Below are 23,005 nucleotides of genomic sequence, written 5' to 3'. Positions count from 1 at the left end.
AACTTACTGGGAAACTATACCAATCCTTAGCTACCCTCACTGTTGGGTTGTTTTTCCTTATGTCCAACTTAAACCGCCTTTGGTGCAATTAAAGTCCATTGGTTCTTGTGATCTCATAAAATCATAGAACCATAGAATATCAGGGTTGGAAGGGACCTCAGGAGGTCATCTAGTCCAACCCCCTGCTCAAAGCAGGACCAATCCCCAACTAAATCATCCCAGCCAGGGCTTTGTCAAGCCTGACCATAAAAACTTCTAAGGAAGGAGATTCCACCACCTCCCTAGTTAACACATTCCAGTGTTTCACCACTCTCCTAGTGAAACAGTTTTTCCTAATATCCAACCTAAAGCTCCCGCACTGCAACTTGAGACCATTACTCCTTGGCCTGTCATCTGGTACCACTGAGAACAGTCTAGATCCATCCTCTATGGAACCCCCTTTCAGGTAGTTGAAAGTTGAAAGCCCCGTTCATTCTTCTCTTCCGCAGACTAAACAGTCCCAGTTCCCTCAGTCTCTCCTCATAACTCATGTGTTCCAGTCCCCTAATCATTTTTGTTCCCCTCCGCTGGACTCTTTCCAATTTTTCCACATCCTTCTTGTAGTGTGGGGCCCAAAACTGGACACAGTACTCTAGATGAGGCCTCACCAATGTCGAATAGAGGGGAATGACCTCATCCCTCGATCTGCTGGCAATGCCCCTACTTATACATCCCAAAATGCCATTGGCCTTCTTGGCAACAACGGCACACTGTTGACTCATATCCAGCTTCTCGTCCATTGTATCCCCTAGGTCCTTTTCTGCAGAACTGCTGCCTAGCCATTCGGTCCCTAGTCTGTAGCCCTGCATAGGATTCTTCCATCTTAAGTGCAGGACTCTGCACTTGTCCTTTTTGAACCTCATCAGATTTCTTTTGGCCCAATCCTCTAATTAGTCTAGGTCCCTCTGTATCCTATCCCTACCCTCCAGAGTTTCTAACTTTCCTCCCAGTTCAGTGTCATCTGCAAACTTGCTGAGGGTGCAATCCACACCATCCTCCAGATCATTTATGAAGATATTGAACAAAAGCGGCCCCAGGACCGACCCTTGGAGCACTCCACTTGATACCGGCTGCCAACTAGACATGGAGCCATTGATCACTACCCGTTGAGCCTGAAAATCTAGCCAACTTTCTATCCACCTTATAGTCCATTCATCCAGCCCATACGTCTTCAACTTGCTAGCAAGAATACTGTGGGAGACCGTGTCAAAAGCTTTCCTAAGTCAAGGAACAACACGTCCATTGCTTTCCCCTCATCCTCCCCACCCTCCCACACACATTGTTTTGTAATTTTATTCCTAAACTCTGTGTGACGGGTTGGGTCACAAAAACCCCTTTGGAACTGTCACCCGATGTCCTGAGACATGAAGTTGAACATCTCTCCCTCTAGGTGGATGCCCCTAGACACCAGCTTATAAAAATCATTCTCTCTTTCTGGACCTGTGAGTTTTCCTTAGGTTTTGTCCACTGATCTCAGTTGGGGCCTGCAGAACTTGTTGGACTACCAACAAATTAATAATGATAATAATACAAGAATGAACAATACTACCATGAGCTCTGCGAAATTAAATTGAATTCACCTGTTTCCACTCCCCATCACTCAACCAGTACAGAGTTAACCAGAATCAAGAATTTCTTAGGAATTTATTGATTGCTTTCCTCAGGGCATCTATCACCTCCTTGTTCCTCAGGCTGTAGATGAGGGGGTTCAACATGGGGATCACCACCATGTAAAACAGGGAGGCTATTTTTTCTGTGTCCATGGAATAGCTGGAGGTGGGACGTAAATACATGAAGAGAAGGGTGCCAAAAAGCAGAACCACAGCGGCCAAGTGGAAAGTGCAGGTGGAGAAGGCTTTGCGCTGGCCCTTGGCTGAGCGGATCTGCAGGATGGTGGAGATGATATAGACATAGGAGAGGAGGACAGTTACAAAGCTGCTCATTATAACGCAGCACGCGAAAGTAAAGATCACTTTCTCAGTGATGTGGGTGTCAGAACAGGAGAGCGCCAACAGTGGGGGGATATCACAGAAGAAATGATTGATGATGTTGGAGCTGCAGAATGACAGCCGAAATATAAAACACGAGATTATCACTGAATCCACCATCGCCACAGCGTATGCCCCAGCCACGAGCCCTTTACAAAGCTGCCTGGACATGGTGTCCACATAGAGCAGTGGGTTACAGATGGCCACATAACGGTCAAATGCCATCACAGCCAGCAAGAGGCACTCAGCATCTCCAAACATGATAGAGAGATTCATTTGCAGAGCGCAGGCAGTGTAAGAAATGCTTTTCCTCTCGGCTAAGAAATTCAGCAGCATCTTAGGGGAAATTATCAAGGAAAGACAGAGGTCACAGAAAGACAAATTACTCAGGAAAAAGTACATGGGGGTGTGGAGTCGGGGATCAATTGTGATTAACAAGATCATCCCCCCATTCCCCAGCAGGGTGATACCATAAATCAGTAGGAACACCACAAACAGGGGAACCTGCAGCTCCGGATGATCTGTCACTCCTGAGAGAATGAATTCAGTCACCTCCGAGTGATTTCCCTTTTCCATCTCCTCTGAACAGAGATCAGGCTGCTACAGAGATGTGGGCAGGTGGATGGTGCAGAAAACCTGTCCCTTCTCTGTAACAAAGTAAATGAAGATAAATGGAGATCAGTTTCCTCATGGACATCAGTACCTGCTCAGGGAAGAGCTTAGTCCACAGAACCAGTTGTTCACATCTGGTCTTTCCAGTTGTTCGATAAAACACACACTGAATAAATACAATGACAGAGGATAAGGATAATCATGCCCCACACAAGGGCACTCCTCTTCACTAATCCCAGCAGCCAACAGTGACTTGTGACTCTGCTGTGACAGAACTGGGGTAAAAACCATCTCAGCCTGAAGAGATTGTTCCTTCCCGAAAGAAGGGATGAGAGCAAAGTAGTGTCAATCTTTCTACCGTCTTTGGGCAAGGGGAGCTCTATGGCTTGGCATGTCCTTTTGGGTTAAAGTTGTTTACTGTGCTAATTAAGCTTTTTTGCATTTACTTGAGCCTGTATGAAAATCCAGAGACATAATGGAAAGCCCTGGCTTTGGTGACTATGTAATTGTCTATTTTTTCCAACCCAGGAGGTCGCTCCTTTAGCTGAAGGGGTTGGAGTTGGAACTGAGGCGCTAAGTGCTGGAGGTCCTGAATTGAATACCCACTGATAAACATCGTGCCTGCACGTGTGTGTGACTGTAATTCAGGACAAGAGCACGTACCTTCTGAGAAGAGAGAGAGATGTGGTGACATTTCCCCATCAGTAGAAACTGCCAGTTTGTAGCATGTGGGAAATTTTATACTGACATGTGTGATCTATGGAACATGATTCCAGAAGCAACTGGGAATACCTGAGCTCAGAGAGACACAACACCGAATTAATGCATTCAGTGAACCAAAGCCACCTTGGTGTAATTGGTGCCCTGGGGATTAATTTGTCCTACTCTTTCTCACTGTGTTATTAAATAATGCAAATTCTACCAGAGTTACAGAGTATGAGGTTAGGGTATATTTCAGCCTGATGTTTTCAGTGCAAGTTGGGTACTGTGTAGACCTGATCCACAAAGGTTTTTTTTTTCTGTGGAGACCGAAATCTTTTTGCTAAAAACTTAATATTTCGACTCGGAAATACCACGGAGGTGCCTCAGATACCACACACCACCAATCTCTTCCATTGGCCAGGCTCCCAGGCTGCACTACATCCCCCTATTATGCATGATGGTCTCTCCTCTTCCTGAACTGCCCTGGAACTTCAGCAGAGTCACACAGCCATGGTTTAGGGAGTATGGTAGTATTTTATTTTGATGGAAAGCTGATAATTCCAGGGGAAAATAATTTCATGAAAAAATTTCCCATAAAAAAGGTCTTAAGGAAAATTTTCAACCAGCCTTAGCAAGTTATTTGGAATCAAAGGAACAGAAAATTAGATACAGGTGAAATGTACTAATGGTTTGCAGCTGCAGATGATATCGTCTCAGTCATTCCTGGTTTCAGAATCACCTCATTGTCCTGACCCCAATAGGTGGAATGTAAAACCTCTAAGACATGTAAGAGTACTCCAGATTATCTAGCTATTTATAGCATGCCAGTCACCACGGTATCCTATATCCTTCCCTTGCTAGCTTACTCCCGAAGGTAGGAAAGATAGGTTCACTCATTTTCTTGATGGAGACCACATGATGACCAGAGGAGTTCAGGGGGAGACCACAGCATGCTACAGACTTCTGCAGTTCACAAAACTATCCCTCTTGCATGCATATTATCTGCACACAGAGCTCAGTTTAAGACGATAAATAAATCTATGAGTCAACTAGAAACAGTCATGCTCTTATCACAAATATTAATACATTTTGTTTTATAATATATGTGAAGTTATAAGATGACACTGTATCATGTTATTCATATATGTTCCAAATTGAGGCTGGCTAACTGGTCTCTCTTCAACAAAGAAATCTGTGCTCTGATTAATTTTGTATCTAAACAGTAACCAGAGTCATTAAGCTGGAAGAGAAACAAAGGTAGCCCAAAAAGGTGAGGAAAAAGCAGAAGGGAACATCCTTCTACATTGACATTTTGTCTCCTGGTAACCAGGTGTAAATGTTTCTCAAAGTGGGGACAGGACTATAAAAAGAAGGGGCAGACATCCCAAGGCACCACTCTCTCTCGTTCTCTCTCTGCTTGCCCATTGATTCACTGCATGTGAAGGGAGAAAGGAAGCAGCCATTGGACTGGGGGAGCGGTCCTGACCTAAGAAGTTTGGTAAGTAAGACTGCTGAGAGCATCTGGTGAGGAAACTTTTGCTTTGAATTTCACATCATTTATTAACTTAGGCACAAGTTGCATTCTAGCTCTATTTTTATTCTTATCATGTGTGACTTCTTTGCCTTCTCATTTGCACTTACTGAAAATCTAGCTTTTGTTCAATAAGCTTTGTTTTATTGTTTTATCTAATCCAGTGTGTTTAAATACAAATGTCTGAGAGTTGTATGCATATTAGTGCTGAGAAAAGAAATAATGGAGAACGTAACTTGTATTGTCCAGGAGAGGACTGGGGAGCACAGGACGGACATTTCGGGAGGGAAGACTGGGGAGTGCCTTGGGGTCCCCCTACAGTATAACCAAGGGTGATGAGAGCCTGAGTGTAACTCAACTACTCCTGGCCAGGTTGTAGTTACACGCATATGCATCGGGTGCGGTTTGCATGCTTGAAAGTTGTATGTGAGTGGCCCAGGTGGAAGCCACTTCAGCAAGGCATTGCAAGGTTGCAGGTCAGTGTGACACAGCTGCTGATTACTCTGAGTTGTACCCTGTTATGTCACAGCCACTAAACTAGAAAATGTCCCAGTAACACCAAAGGTGTGGTGCTGACTGACAGACGTGTTTGATTGACATGAAAAGGTGAGGTCACCACAGGGATGGTCCCATGCACTGATCCATGGCTGCAGATGCACAAGTACATTGTGGTCATGTATACACGGCCAGGAGCACCTCGGACATGATGATGACGGCTACCAGTCCTATTGCACCGTCTGCAGCCAGAAGGCAATGGGATGCTGCTACTGTGTAGCAATGCAGTACCGTGTCTGCCAGCACCCAGGAGACATACGGTGATGGTTACCTGAGAGGGTTCCATGCTTGCCATGGTATGGCATCTGCACAGGTAACTCAGGAAAAAAGGCACAGAACGATTGTCTGCCCTTTCTTTCATGGAGGGAGGGAGGGAACGGGGGCCTGACGATATGTACCCAGAACCACCAGCGACAATGTTTTAGCCCCATCAGGCATTGGGATCTCAACCCAGAATTCCAATGGGCAGCAGAGACTGCGGGAACTGTGGGATAGCTACCCACAATGCAACACTCCGGAAGTCGACGCTTGCCTCGGTACTGTGGAAGCGCTCCGCCGAGTTAATGCACTTAATGCACTTAGAGCATTTTCTGTGGGGACACACACACTCGAATATATAAAACCGATTTCTAAAAAAACGACCTCTATAAATTCGACCTAATTCCATAATGTAGACATACCCTTAGTGTAACCCTACTATTCCTGGCCAGGTTGCCGTTACACACACATGCCTCGGGTGTGATTTCCATGCTTGACGGTTGTTTGTGAGTGGCCCAGGTGGAAGCCACTTCAGCAAGGCATTGCAAGGTTACAGGAAGGTATGACACAGCTGCTGATTAGTCTGAGTTGGACCCTGATAGGTCACAGCCACCAACCTAGAAAATATCCCAGTCACACCAAAGGTGCGGTGCTGACTGACAGCAGTGTTCAATTGACATGAAAGTATAGGTCCACCAAGGGATGGTCCCATGCACTGATCCATGGCTGCAGACGCACAAGGACATTGTGGTCGTCACCTCTCCACAAGGAGATCCAAGGCAGGCCCAGTAATGACTGTTCCCTTCTTCACTATGGTTTTAGAAATTATCCCACAAGGGTGTGCAGGCTTGGCTGGCATTATAAGTGCTCCAGGGAATGTTGGTGCCCCCTTCCCCTAAGTGGTCCCAATCTGTGACGCATTGCTGGGTCAATTGTATTCGGAGGAAAAATTGATGATCCAAGTCAGCTATATTCTTTTGTATAATCTGTGGGGGAGGGGTTACAAAGAATGTATACAAAGTCCTGCTTCCCTGAACACCACTAGAAACAACCAAAAACCAGCAATCTCTGTATCCAAAGTCTGTGCCCAGGAAACACTATGCCCCTACTTAGAATCACAGAATATCAGGGTTGGAAGGGACCTCAGGAGGTCATCTAGTCCAACCCCCTGCTCAAAGCAGGACCAATCCCCAATTTTTGGCCCAGATCCCTAAATGGTCCCCTCAAGGATTGAACTCACAACCCTGGGTTTAGCAGGCCAATGCTCAAACCACTGAGCTATCCCTGCCCTCCTCTAACGGTCATGCTCATAACTCCTCCTCCTGGTTTCTGTGCCTCCGGTGACCCACAATTGACTGGGGCAGTCCTCACTAAAAATGCCAAGGTCAGGGCAGGCTGCAAAAAGGAGAATATTCCTCAAACTGGTGGTTAACCCTCAAGATCTCTGCAGCATCTCTGCAGATGTTGGAACAAAGTATCTCTGAGCAGGCCAGCTCCCTTCTGATTCTTTTGTTAATTATATTTATTTCCTATAACTTATAGTCTGTGAAATAGAGTGTTACATTGCACCCCATAATTCTTTCTAGAAATAGGCTCATGGCTGTACATATGACAGAACTGGAATATGTTTTTTGGTAGATAGGCCATGTAACATATCTCTGCAAAGGCTAAGATCTACTGGATATATTCATTCTGTTTGCATGGATGTATTTGAAGTTATGAATACTTGTTATGTACTTGTTTGATTTTAAGTAGCCTCAGTAAAGCAGTTGGACAGCTTCTTGAGAAAAGATTATTCTCTGTAAATGCCCAATCAAGAAACACTTAAGCTAAAAATGAACTTTGAGAGATGCCAATCCACATCTGAGCTTTTCTGGGAATGTAGCGTTCTTGTGTAAGGAACTGAGTCATGCATGGACATGTGACTTGCCCATGTGACTCCAAAACTCCATCTTGGAGCTGGATTCTGCATACGAGAGGGGAAGGGGTTTCCATCCACAAGAGAGAGACTATATAAACCCCTCTGGAAACCCCTCCATTTTGTCTCCACTGGCACTAAAGATAGCCCCTCCACCCCAAGGAGATGCCTGAATAAAACTGGAACTAAGGACACGTAACTACAGGGGTGTGAGTGATTGCTGCACCCACACTAGGAGGAAGTCTAATCTGTAAAAGAGGCTTATTGCAACATCTTTGAGGGTGAGATTTACCTGCGTTCAGTTTTCACTCTATTAGGCTTTGACTTACATGTTTTATTTTATTTTGTTTGGTAATTCACTTTGTTCTGTCTGTTATTACTTGGAACCACTTAAATTCTACTTTTTGTATTTAATAAAATCATGTTTTACTTATTAATTAACCCAGAGTATGTATTAATACTGGGGGAGGGGGCGGTGGAAGGCAAACAGCTGTACATATCTCTCTATCAGTGTTATAGAGGGTGAGCAATTTATGAGTTTACTCTATATAAGCTTTATAAAGAGTAGAACAGATTTATTTGGGGTTTGGACCTCTTTGGGAGCTGGGTATCTGAGTGCTGGAGACAGGAGCACTTCTTAAACTGTTTTCAATGAAGCCTGCAGCTTGTGGGTGACGTGGTTGAGACTTGGATATGGGTTTGCAGCAGGCAAGCATGTCTCGCTCAAACAAGGTAAGGAACTGAAGTCCAAAGCTGGCAGGGAAAACAGGATCAGAGGGAGACTCAGCACATTGCGTGGCAGTCCCAAAGGGGTTTCTGTGACCGAACACGTCACAGGGGCAAAGTCAAGCAGGATCTGTGCACAGCTGATTGCTTTCAGACTCTGGTAGTTATTTTCAGTGAGTTTTGGGTGTGGTGGGTGAAGAAAAGACTAAGTGGTTTCTGGTTTGTTATTTTCTGTTTGTTTATTTCGGGTAAGGGAAATAGGGACAGAAAAATAAGCAAAATAAGTAAGAGTGAAGATCAAAAGAAGCTAGAACTACAGAAGTTGTGGACTGCCCAGAAAGGCTGAACAATGGGTACTGGGAAAGTTTCTCTTCACTAAGAAGCCCCTGAACTGACTGAATCTCAGTTTCAGTGAACAGCAGAGCGGGTGTGGCCCAGCACAAGAAAGCAGGAAAATGACCACCAGTGAGGCAGCTGCTAAAGTAGAGCTGGCCAGACTGGAAGCAGAAGAGAAGGCAAAGGACCGAGAGTTTCAGTTGAAGCTCAAAGAGCAGAGGCAGCCAGGGAAGAAGCTGCCCACAAAACAGCTAGGGAAGCAGAGGCAGTCGGGGACAAATGAGCCCTGGAGTTAACAGACAGAGAAATACAGGCCCAGATTGAGGCCCAGAAGCATGAAGTGACTGTTATGGAGTGGAAGATACAAAATCCACCAGCAGCTGGCCCCACTTCCCCAAAATACACAAATGGGAGCAACAATGTCCGGGGTATGATGAGTCCACTGATATTGCCGAATATTTCTTCACGTTTGTGCATCCTCCATACAATTCCTGACAATCAAAAAATGACCACATTGGTCATAAAATTGACTGGAAGAGCTCTGGACATATTCAATAAGATGGGTATTGATGATACTTCAAACTATGGTAAATTTAAGAAACTGGATTTGAAACAGTTTCAGAGTACATCTGAAACCTTCAGTGTTAAATTCAGGAGTATTAAGCGGGGATCTCGATTGAGTAATGTGGCTTATGTAAATGAACTGAGAGATTTGTTCGTTAAGTGGGTGAGGGGAAAAGGCATTACAAGCTTGGAAGAAATGTGTGATTTGGTTACACAGAAACAATTCCTGAATATGTGCAATGATGATGTAAAGCAGTATTTGTGGGACAAAAAGGTGGATGCAGTGAGTGGATTGGCTGAGTTTGCAGACTCTTTTGACCTATCACAAGCTGCAATTAAACATAAACCAGTGGCAGAGGTGTACAGGGTTTGTGGAAAGCAGAATCACCATTTTACCCCAGGGAAAAAGGAGGCTGGGCTTTCACCTCCACATTCCCCTGTTATTCCTCCCAAATCTCCTGTACAAGCAGAGGAGCCCAAGAGGTGCTCGGATTGTGAGTCTACTGAGCACCTGAGGAATAAATGTCCTTTCCTGAGTGGGAACAGGCAGCATGTAACACATGAAGCTGCTGCTTCTCAGAGCCAGGCTGCTGCCTCTTTCCACACAGAATTTGTTAAGGTGGCTTCTATACAACCATGCAGTGAGCATATGCATGCTGTTAAACTGAATGGGAAAGTACCCCTGGGATTAAGGGACACGGGTGCAGAGTTTTCTGTGATCAGGAGGGACCTGATCCAGGAGAAGGATTTGTTTCCTTGGAAAATGTCAGAACCAGAGGGGAGCCCAGAGAGGGAAGTCCAGATGGAAGCTGAGGGGTGATAGAAGAGTCTGCCCACCTCTTGAAGGGAGACTGTGCGCCCTCCATACAATTCCTGACAATCAAAATATGACCACATTGGTCACAAAATTGACTGAAAGAGCTCTGGACATATTCATTAAGATTCCTATTGATGATTCTTATTGATGATGCTTCAACTATGGTAAATTTAAGGAACTGGTTTTGAAACAGTTTCATATGACACATGAAACCTACAGGGTTAAATTCAGGAGTCTTAAGTGGGGATCTGGATTGAGTAATATGGCTTATGTAAATTAAATGAGAGATTTGTTAGATAAGTGGGTGACGGGGAGAAGGCATTACAAGCTTGGAAGAAATGTGTGATTTGTTTACTCAGGAACAATTCCTGAATATGTGCAGTGATGATGTAAAACAGAATTTGTGGCATGCTATGGACTTCTGCAGTTCACAAAACTATCCCTCTTCCATGCATATTATCTGCAAACAGAGCTCAACTTTTATATGCTAAATAAATCTATGAGTCAACTAGAAATAGTCGTGCTCTCACCACAAATATTAATATAAATTTTTTATAAAGTATGTGAAGTTATAAGATTACACTGTAACTTGTTATAAAAACATGTTCCAAACTGAGGCTGGAAAATTGGTCTGTCTTAAACAAAGAAATGTGTGCTCTGCTTAATTTTGTATCTAAACAGTGACCAGAGTCGTCAAGCAGGAACGGAAACAAAGGTAGCTTAAAAAGGTGAGGAAAAAGCAGCAGGGAACATCCTTCTATGCAGACATTTTGTCTTCTGGAAACCAGCTGGAAATGTTTCTCAAGGAGGGATAGGACTATAAAAAGAAGGGGCAGACATCCCAAGGCACCTCTCTCTCTCTGCCCATTGATTCAGTGCATCTGAAAGGAGAAAGGAAGCAGCCATAGGACTGGGGGAGGGGTCCTGACCTAAGAAGTCAGTAAGACTGTTGAAAGCATGTTGTGAGGAAACTTTTGCTTTGAATTTCACATCATTTGTTAACTTAGCCACAAGTTGCATTCTAGCTTAATTTTTCTTGAAACCACGTCTGACTTCTATGACTCCTTATTTTCACTCACTGAAAATCTATCTTTGTGGTCAATAAACTTTGTTGTTTTGTTTGATCGAATCCATTGTGTTTAAATAGAAGTGTCTGAGAAGCTAACTGGCAGGCATATTAGTGCTATTAAAGAAAGCTCTGCAGAAGATGCTGCAAAATGTCTCCGAGCATCCCAGCTCTGTCCCGATTATTCTTCTCTTAATTTTATTTATTTCCTATTGTTTATAATCCATGAAACATACTTTAGGAATAAAACACCAAAGTAACGTCTCTGGGGGGGGACAGGATAGGACAAGAACCAATGGATTTCAATTGCAGAAAGGGCGGTTTAGGTTGGACATTAGGAAAAACATCCAACAGTGAGGGTGGCTAAGCACTGGAATAACTTGCCTAGGAAGGTTGTGGAATCTCCCCCATTGGAGATTTTAAAAGTATTTTAGACAAACACCTGTTAGGGATGGTCTAGGTAATACATAGTGCTGCCATGAGTGCATAGGAGGGGAATAGATGACTTCTCGAGGTCCCTTCCTGTCCTATGATTCTATGATCTCACAAGCAGCCCTGCACTGGGAGGAGGGGGTCACCAGAGTGAGCTGTGGGCAGGGAAAGGGAAATGTACCTGCCTCCACTTGACATTCAGCTCCACTGTACCCCCCAACACATGAACACACAAAGTGCCCAGTAAACACACACACAGAGAGTGCGCACTACACACAACACACACAATGCCCACTTCATACAACACACACAGTTACAACTCTACACCAAAGACACACACACACCTGACCGTGAGCTCAGTCAGAATGCAGAATAATCTTGACTGGGAAGCTGGGACAGCTGCAATATTTCCAACTCGCCTGAACAAAAAGAACTGAAGAGGATACTGCTGAAATAGCAGGGAGATAAGACTAGATTTTCCAACTGGTCTTTTCCATCGGCAGCTTCTCTGAGGCCTGGTTTATGCTTAAAAATTTGATGAACAGAGCTCTGTATCACAGGGCAGGGAAATTTTTCTCACCCTGTCCGAGGCAGTTAGCTTGTACAGACCCTCAGTGTCATTCTTCCATTGACCTAGCTACTGCCTCTCGGAGACGTGGATTAACTATATCGAAGGAAAAACCCTTCCATCAATGTGGAAAGCATCTACACTGTGGAACTGCTGCACACCATAGCTGAACCGATGTAATGCCCTTAGTATAGACATTCCCTGAATTGATGGGGGAGTTTTTCCCCTTCCTCTTAAAGCTATTTTTCTCTCCTCTTCCAATCAGTCTTCTTCCTCCCTTGTAAAGCTATTTCCTTTCGTAAATATGTTCAGAAAAGTTGACAATTCTCCTCTTAGAATAATTCCTTTGTTTCCCTCCCATGAACGGCTCACTCTCATGTCAATTAAAGGCTGAAATGCTCTGAAAATGACTTATTTGCCCATGAATTGGTGGTACCTCTTTGTATTCCCTCCCTTCACTTACAATGAGTTGAGGATGGAAGCAGTACCTGCTCAGAACCCTGAAATCAGAACCGTAAAATCAGAATTTAATCTATCCCTCTTTGCAAACCACACCAATGTTTTCCTTAGTACCTCTGGAGCTGCTTCCTGGGATGACTTTGAGATTTGCTCCCTGGAGCATCTTTGCTCCCAGGACAACCGGTGTGCACAGCACATGCAATTAATGTTGTTGCAGTGTCTTTCCTTCTGGAAATGGAACACACAGGGACAGCGAATCACCTGGTCTCGATTGCTGTCTCTCCCGTGAGGCTTTTTCAATATTATACGAAACTGAGGTGACTGTATTCCCCTTCATGTGTTGGTCATTGATGGTTACCACTGAAGATCTCTGCAGCATCTCTGCAGCTGCTTCAACAAAGTATCTTCAAGCATGTCACCCCCCTCCCTCCCTCCTGTCATCTGGTGTGCTGTTTTCCCTGTCAGCCTGGGCCTCCAGAACCCTGCCTTGTTGAGCCAGACATGCTCGCCAGCTGCAACACAGACCAAGGGTCCGGGACACACCCCCAAAACTGCATATGTAGATTGAAACCAGCTCAGCAGGATACCTGTCAACAGCAGGCAGACAACCAGCTCTCAAATGGCTCTAAACCCCAAATAAATGCATTTGACTCTGCATAAAGCTTATACAGGGTAAAATAATATGTTTGCCCCATGTATCACTGTAAGAAAGATATGCACAGCTGTTTGCCCACAAGGTAACAATTATTCACACTGAGTTTATAAATAAACAATAGTGATTTTATTAAGTATAAAAAGTCAGATTTAAGTGGGTTTAAGTCATAACAGATAGAACAAAGTAAATCACAAAGTAAAACATGCAAGGCTAACCTTAATACATTCAGAAATCAGTTAACTTCTCACCCCAGATGTTATTTCAGGTAAAGATGTCTTTTCTGACCTAGGTCCAGCCTGCTCTCACCCACCCCTGTGGTTACAGTCCTTATGTTTCTAGGTGATTGCAGGTATTCTTGTGGGGTGGGGAGGCCATCTCTTAAACCAGCTGAAAACACTCATTGTTTGCTTCCCCATTTTATATAGAACTTCCCCAAGGTGAGAAACCCTTGTTTGGAATTCCACCCCACTCAGGAAAAGTACCAGCTTCAAGATGGAGCTCAGTTTCTTGTGACATGGTCACATGTCACTGTAAAACCCCAATCTCCATTCTTCCTGGATTATCCCACAGGTACACAGGAAGGCTTGCAGGTAAAAAGAGTAATTTACAGTCCATTGATTCTGAAGCACCTTTAATGGTCTCCACTTAATATGTCTAAATCAGTAATACAAGTTAATATCCTATTCTCCTAATTCCAGACATAAAAATAATCCATGTAAACAAATAGGATGAATGCATTTAGTAGATTAGAGGCTTTATGATGATGTTACAAGGGGCACTTAGCATAAAGCATATTCCAGTGATGTCATATTCATATGCATATTTTCATAAAGCATATGGAGTGCAATGTCAGACAGAGCTTTGCCCAGCACTGGACAGAAAGGGGAATTGAACCTGGATCTCCCACCTCACAGGTGAACACCCCAATTATTGGAGTGAAAATTACAAAGGGAAGGACCATCACTGCCTCCAACAGTGGCTGTGCTGCGACCTTTATGGAAATCCTCCCCCCCCCCCCACACACACACACATTGTTTTGGGACAAAGCTATTCAGCGTATTTTTAACACATTTGTGAAGAGTTTCAGGTCAATCCAAACGGTATTGTTTTTAACAATAAATGATTAGTCCAGAAGAAATTCACTGTTTCTAGCTATCATAGAATATCAGGGTTGGAAGGGACCTCAGAATGTCATCACGTCCAAACCACAGCTTAAATCAGGACCAATCCCCAATTTTTGCCCCAGTCCCTAAATGGTCCCCTCAAGGATTGAACTCACAACCCAGGGTTTACAAGGTCAATGCTCAAACCACTGAGCTATCCTCCCCCTGCACGCGCACACACACACACGCTCATACTCTCTCTCTGTCTCCCCCATCTCTCTCTCTTACTTTTGCAATTTTATTCCTAATTTTATTCCTAAACTCTGTGTGATGGGTTGGGTCACAGAAGCCCCTTTCGAACTGCCACCCAATGTCCTGAGACATAAAGTTGAACTTTTCACGCTCTAGGTGGGTGTCCCTAGCCACCAGCTTATAAAATCATTCTCTCTCTTTGGCTCTGTTATGCTTCCCATGTTTCATCCACTGAACTCAGTTGGGGCCAGCAGACCTTGTTGGGATACAAACAAAGTAATAACAAGACAATAATGAACAATACTCCCATGGGCTCTGCGAAATTTCTTTGTGATGGGCTGGGAAATGAATTCACATGTTTCCACTCCCCACCACGAAACCAATACAGAGTTAAACAGATTCAAGAATTGGTTAGGAGTTTCTTCATTGAGTTCCTCAGGGCATCCTTCACCTCTGTGTTCCTCAGGCTGTAGATGAAGGGGTTCAACATGGGGATCACCAGCGTGTAAAACACTGAGGTCACTTTGTCTCTGTCCATGGAATAGCTGGAGGCGGGACGCAAATACATGAAGAGGAAGGTGCCAAAAAACAGGACCACAGCGGTTAAGTGGAAAGTGCAGGTGGAGAAGGCTTTGCGCTGGCTCTCAGCAGAGCGGATCCGAAGGATGGTGGAGGTGATATAGACATAGGAGACTAGGACAGTCACAAAGCTGCTCCCTGTAATGCAGCTCATGAAAGCAAACGTCACAATCTCATTGATGTGGGTGTCGGAGCAGGAGAGCGCCAACATTGGGGGGACGTCACAAAAGAAATGATTGATGATGTTGGAGCTGCAGAATGACAGCCAAAATGTACAACACGTGTGTATCATTGAATCCACCACCCCCACAGTGTACACCCCAGCAACCAGCTGTTTACAAAGCTGCCTGGACATGGTGACCGTATAGAGCAGCGGGTTACAGATGGCCACATAACGGTCATACGCCATCACAGCCAGCAAGAGGCACTCAACATCTGAAAAAACAATAGAGAGATACATTTGCACAGCGCAGGCCGTGTAAGAAATGCTTTTCCTCTCGGCTAATAAATTCAGCAGCATCTTAGGGGAAATTATCAAGGAAATGCAGAGGTCACAGAAAGACAAATTACTCAGGAAAAAGTACATGGGTGTATGGAGTCGGGGATCAATTGAGATTAACAAGATCATCCCCCCATTCCCCAGCAGGGTGATACTATAAATAAGTAGAAACACCAGAAACAGAGGAACCTGCAGCTCCGGATGATCTGTCAGTCCTGAGAAAATGAATTCAGTCACCTCCAAGTGATTTCCCTCTTCCGTCTCCTCCGCACAGAGATCAGGCTGCTACAGAGATGTGGGCAGGTGGATGGTGCAGAAAACCTGTCCCTTCTCTGTAATGAAGTAAGTGAAGATAAATGGAGATCAGTTTCTCAATGGTCATCAGTACCCGCTGGTACTGATCACAGCTGGTCATGCCAGGTGTTCGATAAAATGCACATGCTGTGCAAATACAATGACACGCAGGTTAATCATGCCCCCTGCACAAACACTCCTGTTCACGACTCCAAGCAACAAGTAGTGACTTGTGACTCTGCTGTGAGAGAACCAGGGCGAAAATCATCTCTGTCTGAAGAGATTATTTGTTAGCTGAAGAAGGGGTGAGAGTAAAGGAGTGTCAATCTTTCCATCCGCTTTGAGCAAGGGGAGCTCTATGGCTTGGCTTCTCTGTTTGGGTTAAAGTTGCTCAGTGCGCTAATTAACCTTTTTGACATTTACTTGAGCCTGTATGAAAACCCAGAGACATAATGGGAAGCCCTGGCTTCAGTGACTATGTAATAGCCTATTTTTTCCAACCCAGCTGGTCATTCTTTAGCTGAAGGGGTAGGAGTTGGGACTAAAGCTTTTAGTGCTGGAGGTCTGGAATTTAATACCTGTTGATCACCATGGTGTCTGCGTGTGGGCATGTGTGACTGTAATTCAGGACCAGAGCACGTGCCTGCTGAGAAGAGAGAGAGAGATGTGGTGGTGTTTCCCCATTGACAAAATCTGCAAGTTTGGAGCATTTGGGAAGGTTTATATGGAGATTTGTGATCTGTGGGACATGATTCCTTCAGCAACTGGGAATAACTGACCTCAGATAGCCATAAAACCTAATTAATGCATTCAGTGAACTAAAGCCACCCTCAGTGTAATTGGTGTCCTGGGGATTAATTCAACCTACTCTTTCTCACTGTGTTATTAAATGATGCAATTTCTACCACAGTTACAGAATATGAGGTTTGGGGTATATTTCATCCTGCTGTTTTCAGTGACAGCTGGGTACTGCGTAGAGCTGATCCACACAGGGTTTGTTTTTTTCTTTTGAAGACCAATTTTTTTTTGCTAAAACTTAACATTTCAGCTCGTAAATACCATGGGGGTGCCTCAGATACCACACACCACCAATCTCTTCCATGGGCCAGGCTTTCAGGCTGGACTACATCACCCATGATGCATGATGTTCTCTTCTCTTGCTGAACTGCCCTGGAACATCACCAGAGTCCCACAGCCATGGTTCAGGGAGGAGGAGAGTTTGGCATGTTGATGGAAATCTTATAATTTTCAGGGAAAAGATAATTTCATGGAAAAAAGAGTTGAATGGAAAATCAAATTTCCCATCAAAAAAACTTCTCAAGAAAAGACTATTCTCTGTAAGTGCCCAATCAAGAAACACTTAAACTAACAATGAACTTTGAGAGACACCAATCCACATCTGAGCTTTCCTGGGAATGTGGCATCAGCCTGTAAGGAACTGAGTCATGCATAGACATGTGACTTGCCCATGTGACTCCAAAACTCCATCTTGGAGCTGGATTCTCCCTAGGAGAGGGGAGGGGGTTTCCTCTCACAAGAGAGAGACGGTATAAGCCCTTGGGGAAATCCCTCAATTTTGTCTTCAGCTGTCACAAAAGGTAGTCTTTTCGGTCCAAGGAGATGCCTGAAAGAAACTGGAAAAAAGGACAGTAACTACAGGGGTCTGATTGATTGCTGGACCCAGACAAGGAGGAAGTGTAGTCTGTTAGAGAGGCTTATTGCAACATCTTTGAGGGTGACATTTACCTGCATTTAGTTTTTTACTGTATTAGGTTTAGACTGACGTGTTTTATTTTATTTTGTCTGGTAATTCATTTTCTTCTGTCTGTTATTACTTGGAACCACTTCAATTCTACTTTCTGTATTTAATAAAATCACTTTTTACTTATTAATTAACCCAGAGTATGTATTAATACCCAGTGGGGGCGGAAGGGAGCAAACAGGAGTGTGTATCTCTCTATCAGTGTTATAAAAGGCAAACAGTTTATGAGTTTACCCTGTATAAGCTTTGTACAGAGTGAAACAGATTTATTTGGGGTTTGGACCACATTGGGAGCTGGGTATCTGAGTGCTGGAGACAGTAGCTCTTCCTAAGCTGTTTTCAGTGAAGCCTGCAGCTTGTGGGGGACGTGGTTGAAACTTGGATCTGGGTTTGCAGCAGGCAAGTGTGTCTGGCTCAAACAAGATAAGGTAGATAAGTCCCAAGCTTTCAGGGGAAACAGGTTAGGAGGGAGACTCAGCACATCGGGTGGCAGTCCTAAAGGGGTTTCTGAGACCCAACACCTCACAGTGGTGTAGTCAAGCAGGATCTGTGCACAACTGATTTCTTTGATACACTGGTTGTGATTTTGCATTAGTTTTGGGTGTGGTGGGTGAAGAACAGACAAAGTGGTTACTGGTTTGTTATTTTCTGTTTGCTTATTTCAGGTAAGGGAAATAGGGACAGAAAAATAAGCAAAATAAGTAAGAGTAAAGATCAAAAGAAGCTAGAACTGCAGAAGTTGCAGACTGCCCAGAAAGCCTGAACACTGGGCAATGGGAAAGTCTATGTTAACTAAGAAGCCCCTGAGCTGAGTGCATCTCAGTTTCAGTGATATGCAGAGGGGGTGTGGCCCAGCACAAGAAAGCAGAAAAATGACTACCAGTGCGGCAGCTGCTAAGGTAGAGCTGGCCAGACTGGAAGCAGAAGAGAAGGCAAAGGACCTGGAGTTTCAATTGAAGCTCAAAGAGGGAGAGGCAGCCAGGGAAGAAGCTGCACACAAAAGGGCTAGGGAAGCAGAGGCAGCCAGGGACAAATGATCCCTGGAGTTAAGAGACAGAGAAATACAGGCCCAGATTGAGGCCCAGAAGCATGTTATGGAGTGGAAGATACAAAACCCACCAGCATCAGGCCCCACTTCCCCAAAATACACAAATTGGAGCAACAATATCCATGATATGATGAGTCCAGTGATATTGCCGAATATGTCTTCACGTTTGTGCATCCTCCATACAATTCCTGACAATCAAAAAATGACCACAGTGGTCGTAAAATTGACGGGAAGAGCTCTGGACATATTCAATAAAATGGGTATTGATGATGCTTCAAACTGTGGTAAATTTAAGAAACAGGTCTTGTGGGACAAAAAGGTGGATGCAGTGGGTGGATTGGCTGAGTTTGCAGACTCTTTTGACCTATCACAAGCTGCAACTAAACAGAAACCAAGGGCAGAGGGACACAGGGTTGGGGGAATCAGAATCACCGTTTTACTCTAGGCTAAAGGAGGCTGGGTGTCCATCTCCCCATTCCCCTGTTACTCGTCCCAAGTCTCCTGTACATGCAGAGGAGCCCAAGAGGTGCTTGGATTGTGAGTCCACTGAGCACCTGAGGAAGAAATGTCCTTTGCTGAGTCTGAACAGGCAGCAGGTAACACACGAAGCTGCTGCTTCTCAGAGCCAGGCTGCTGCCTCTTTCCACCCAGGATTTGTAAAGGGGGCTTCTACTCAACCAAGCAGTGAGCACATGCATGGTGTTAAATTGAATGGGAAAGTTCTCCTGGGATTGAGGGACACGGGTGCAGAGATTTCTGTGGTCAGGAGGGACCTGATACAGGAGAGGGATTTGTTGCCAGGGAAAATAGCAGAATTAGAACTGGTGGGAGGTAGAATCATAGAGTCATAGAATCATAGAATATCAGGGTTGGAAGGGACCCCAGAAGGTCATCTAGTCCAACCCCCTGCTCGAAGCAGGACCAATTCCCAGTTAAATCATCCCAGCCAGGGCTTTGTCAAGCCTGACCTTAAAAACCTCTAAGGAAGGAGATTCTACCACCTCCCTAGGTAACGCATTCCAGTGTTTCACCACCCTCTTAGTGAAAAAGTTTTTCCTAATATCCAATCTAAACCTCCCCCACTGCAACTTGAGGTGACAAAGTCCTTGCCCCTTTAGCTAAAGTCCACATGGAAACTGGTGATTTGCAGGCTGAGCTGACTGTTGCCACAGTGGCATACAATCTTGAACCATTTCAACTGGGGAATGATTTCTTTGATGTGGCAGAATCCGTCCCAGGCTTGGTTAACAGCGAGACGGAATCTCAAAGCCCCAGGGCAGGGTGTGTGTGTGAAGTCACATGGGCTAGTGGGGGAATAGGACAGAGTCTCTTAAATTCCTCTGTATCGGTGAAGCTTGCAGCCTTCAGGGCAGGAATGTCTGTAGCCAGTTCCTGTAGCTCCGGGGCTCAAGGCAAGTCCCTGCAGGAGGGGCTGGACAAAGCCAGCTCCTGTCCTGTGATCATCTGCCTGCTGGAGGGGAATGTTCCAGCTGTAACAAGGAGGCCGTCCCAGCTGCTGACTGCCAGGAAGTTGCAGGTCGGCAGGGGACAGGCCCTGCTCTGGGGTGCACAGAAATATATACCCCAAAGGTGGAAGTTGGGGTCTTGGTAACTGCTTTGGTGGGAACACACCCCAGAGACTTTATAGCTTGTAGCAAGCCCAACCTGAAGGAAAGAGGGGGATTTTGCTGGTCAGATAATGGTCTGTCCTAGCTGGTAGCTGTTAGTTCACAGCCGGAAGAGAATCACCTTTACTTTTGTTGGGCGTAGGAGTGTCTGGCCCAGAGAGGGAAGTCCAGACGGAAGGTGAGGGGGAATCGGAGAGGCTGCCCACCTTTTGTAGGGAGGTATTTTCCCAGGAGGAGGATGAAAAATCTGTATTTAAAATGCCAAACCCCTATCCTGTGAATCAGGTTTTAAGGGAAGACTGTGGGTCAGATCTCCTGGAGGGGAGAGTCTACCCAACTGACCTGTTGGTAACTGAGGGGATCTTACTGATCCAAAGCACTCCATTAAAGAATGTTATTCCTGATACCCTTATAAAAATAACACTGTCTTTTCAAGGCTGGGGGGAGAAAATCTCTGCACTTGGGAAGCTTCACAAGAGGGGGTGGCCGAGGGCAGGCATGGTTGCAGTGCCCCCTTTCCTTGCCAAAGCCTCAAACTCATGTCTGAATTAAAAGCCTTCTCCAAAGAGGCAGAAGAATCTGCATCAGAACACCTACCAGGGTACACAAAGGAATTTGGAAATGCAATAGACACTAAACAAGCTAAATTGTGTGACCACCGAAGATTTCCTTATAATCTTGTGTCTTTTGCTACTTCATCTATGGGTCAAGACAAAGGAGTTAATACTCTCGGTAAACCCTTGAAAAATGTGGGACACACCTGCTTTGTGGAAACAACTTTTGTTCATGCTAGGGAGGATAAGACAGTCCCACAATCATGTTGCTTTTCAGCTTATATCTGTAAAGAGGCTGGAAGCTTGGCAAAGCAGCAAAAGCATAACAGGCCTATGCTGCTGTATGGAAGAGGAAACTGAGGCACACTGCCTCATGGCATTGGTGGCTAAATGCCAAGACACCTACACTTTAACAGATATTGGTGCCTGCATTCTGTTAACAATACTACATCCCAACCTGTTTTCAGTCTTCCGGGGACCAAGATCCCCAAACCCTGATAGAGCACCTATGAATGACCTCATACGGTTTAGAGGTACAAAAAGGGGGTGTGAACAGAAACAAACAGGGATTTTACATGACCTGCCTCCACCATGGACAGTGTCCAAGTCTCTGGCAGTAAGTTCAGGAGGAGGGTGTGATGATGCACCCCATAATGCTTTCTAGAAATATGCTTATGAGTGTAAATATGACATAACTGGAATGTGGGTTATGCTAGATGTGCTGTCATAAATATAAAGGGAAGGGTAACCACCTTTAAATCCCTCCTGGCCAGAGGAAAAACCCTTTCACCTGTAAAGGGTTAAGAAGCTTAGACTACCTCGCTGGCACCTGACCAAAATGACCAATGAGGAGACAAAATACTTTCAAAGCTGGGCGGGGGGTGAAAAGAAAGGTTTCTCTCTGTCTGTGTGATGCTTTTGCTGGGACCAGAGCAGGAATGCAGGTCAGAACTCCTGAAAAGGGTTAATAAGCAATCTAGTTAGATATGTGTTAGATTCTGTTTTGTTTAAATGGCTGATAAAATAAGTTGTGCTGAATGGAATGGATATTCCTGTTTTTGTGTGTTTTTGTAACTTAAGGTTTAGTCTTGAAGGATTCTCTATGTTTTCAATCTGATTACCCTGTAAGGTGTTTACCACCCTGATTTTACAGAGGTGATTCTTTTACTTTTTCTTCAATTAAAATTCTTCTTTTAAGAACCTGATTGCTTTTTCATTGTTCTTAAGATCCAAGGGTTTGGGTCTGTGTTCACCTGTGCAAATTGGTGAGGATTTTTATCAAGCCTTCCCCAGGAAAGGGGGTGTAGGGCTTGGGAGGATTTTGGGGGGAAAGACATTTCCAAACACGCTCTTTCCCTGTTATATTTGTTAGACGCTTGGTGGCGGCAGCAATAAAGTCCAGGGACAAAAGGTAAAATAGTTTGTACCTTGGGCAAGTTTTAACCTAAGCTGGTAAAACTAATCTGAGGGGGTTTTTCATGCAGGTCCCCTCATGTATACCCTAGAGTTCAGAGTGGGGAAGGAACCTTGACATATGCCATGTAACATATCTCTGCAAATGTTATAATCTACTGGATATATTCATCCTGTTTGCATGCATGTAACATTTTTTATTCAAAGTTATGAATACTTGTTATGTACTTGTTTGATTTTAAGTAGCCTCAGTGAAGCAGTTGGACAGCCTCTTGAGAAAAGAGTGTTGTCCATAAGTGTCCAATCAAGAAACATTTAAGCTAACAATGAACTTTGAGAGACGCCAACCACATGTGAGCTTTCCTGGGAATGTGGCGTCGGCATGTAAGGAACTGAGTTGTGTGTGGACATGTGACTTGCCCATGTGACTCCAAAACCCCGTCTTGGAGCTGGATTCTCCATAGGAGAGGGGAAGGGGTTTCCACCCACAAGAGAGAGACTATATAAGCCCCTGGGGAAACCCCTCCATTTTGTCTTCATCTAGCGCAAGAGAGAGACTCTCCACCCCAAGGAGATCCCTGAAAGAAACTGGAACAAAGGACAGTAACTACAGGGGTGTGGGTGATTGCTCAACCCAGACTAGGAGG

At 44.7% G+C, this 23,005-nt stretch overlaps 2 protein-coding genes across 2 annotated transcripts; both read right to left on the bottom strand.

Moving 5' to 3' along the window:
* Positions 1–1,664: 1,664 nt before the first annotated feature.
* LOC140913729 (olfactory receptor 8U9) lies at positions 1,665–2,603 on the bottom strand. The gene has a single exon (XM_073350531.2). The coding sequence runs from the start codon at positions 2,601–2,603 to the stop codon at positions 1,665–1,667; it is 939 nt and encodes a 312-aa protein (XP_073206632.2).
* Positions 2,604–14,981: 12,378 nt separating this feature from the next.
* LOC144930600 (olfactory receptor 5G9-like) lies at positions 14,982–16,074 on the bottom strand. The gene is made up of 2 exons (XM_078853040.1): positions 16,048–16,074; positions 14,982–15,944 (listed from the first exon to the last, which is right to left on the bottom strand). The coding sequence occupies exons 1-2, from the start codon at positions 16,072–16,074 to the stop codon at positions 14,982–14,984; spliced, it is 990 nt and encodes a 329-aa protein (XP_078709166.1).
* Positions 16,075–23,005: the final 6,931 nt, after the last annotated feature.

This window comes from Lepidochelys kempii, chromosome 6 (genome assembly GCF_965140285.1).
Source record: "Lepidochelys kempii isolate rLepKem1 chromosome 6, rLepKem1.hap1, whole genome shotgun sequence".
Taxonomy (NCBI): domain Eukaryota; kingdom Metazoa; phylum Chordata; order Testudines; family Cheloniidae; genus Lepidochelys; species Lepidochelys kempii.
The sequence above is the reverse complement of the archived record's forward strand: the minus strand, read 5'-3'. Positions and strand labels throughout refer to the sequence as shown.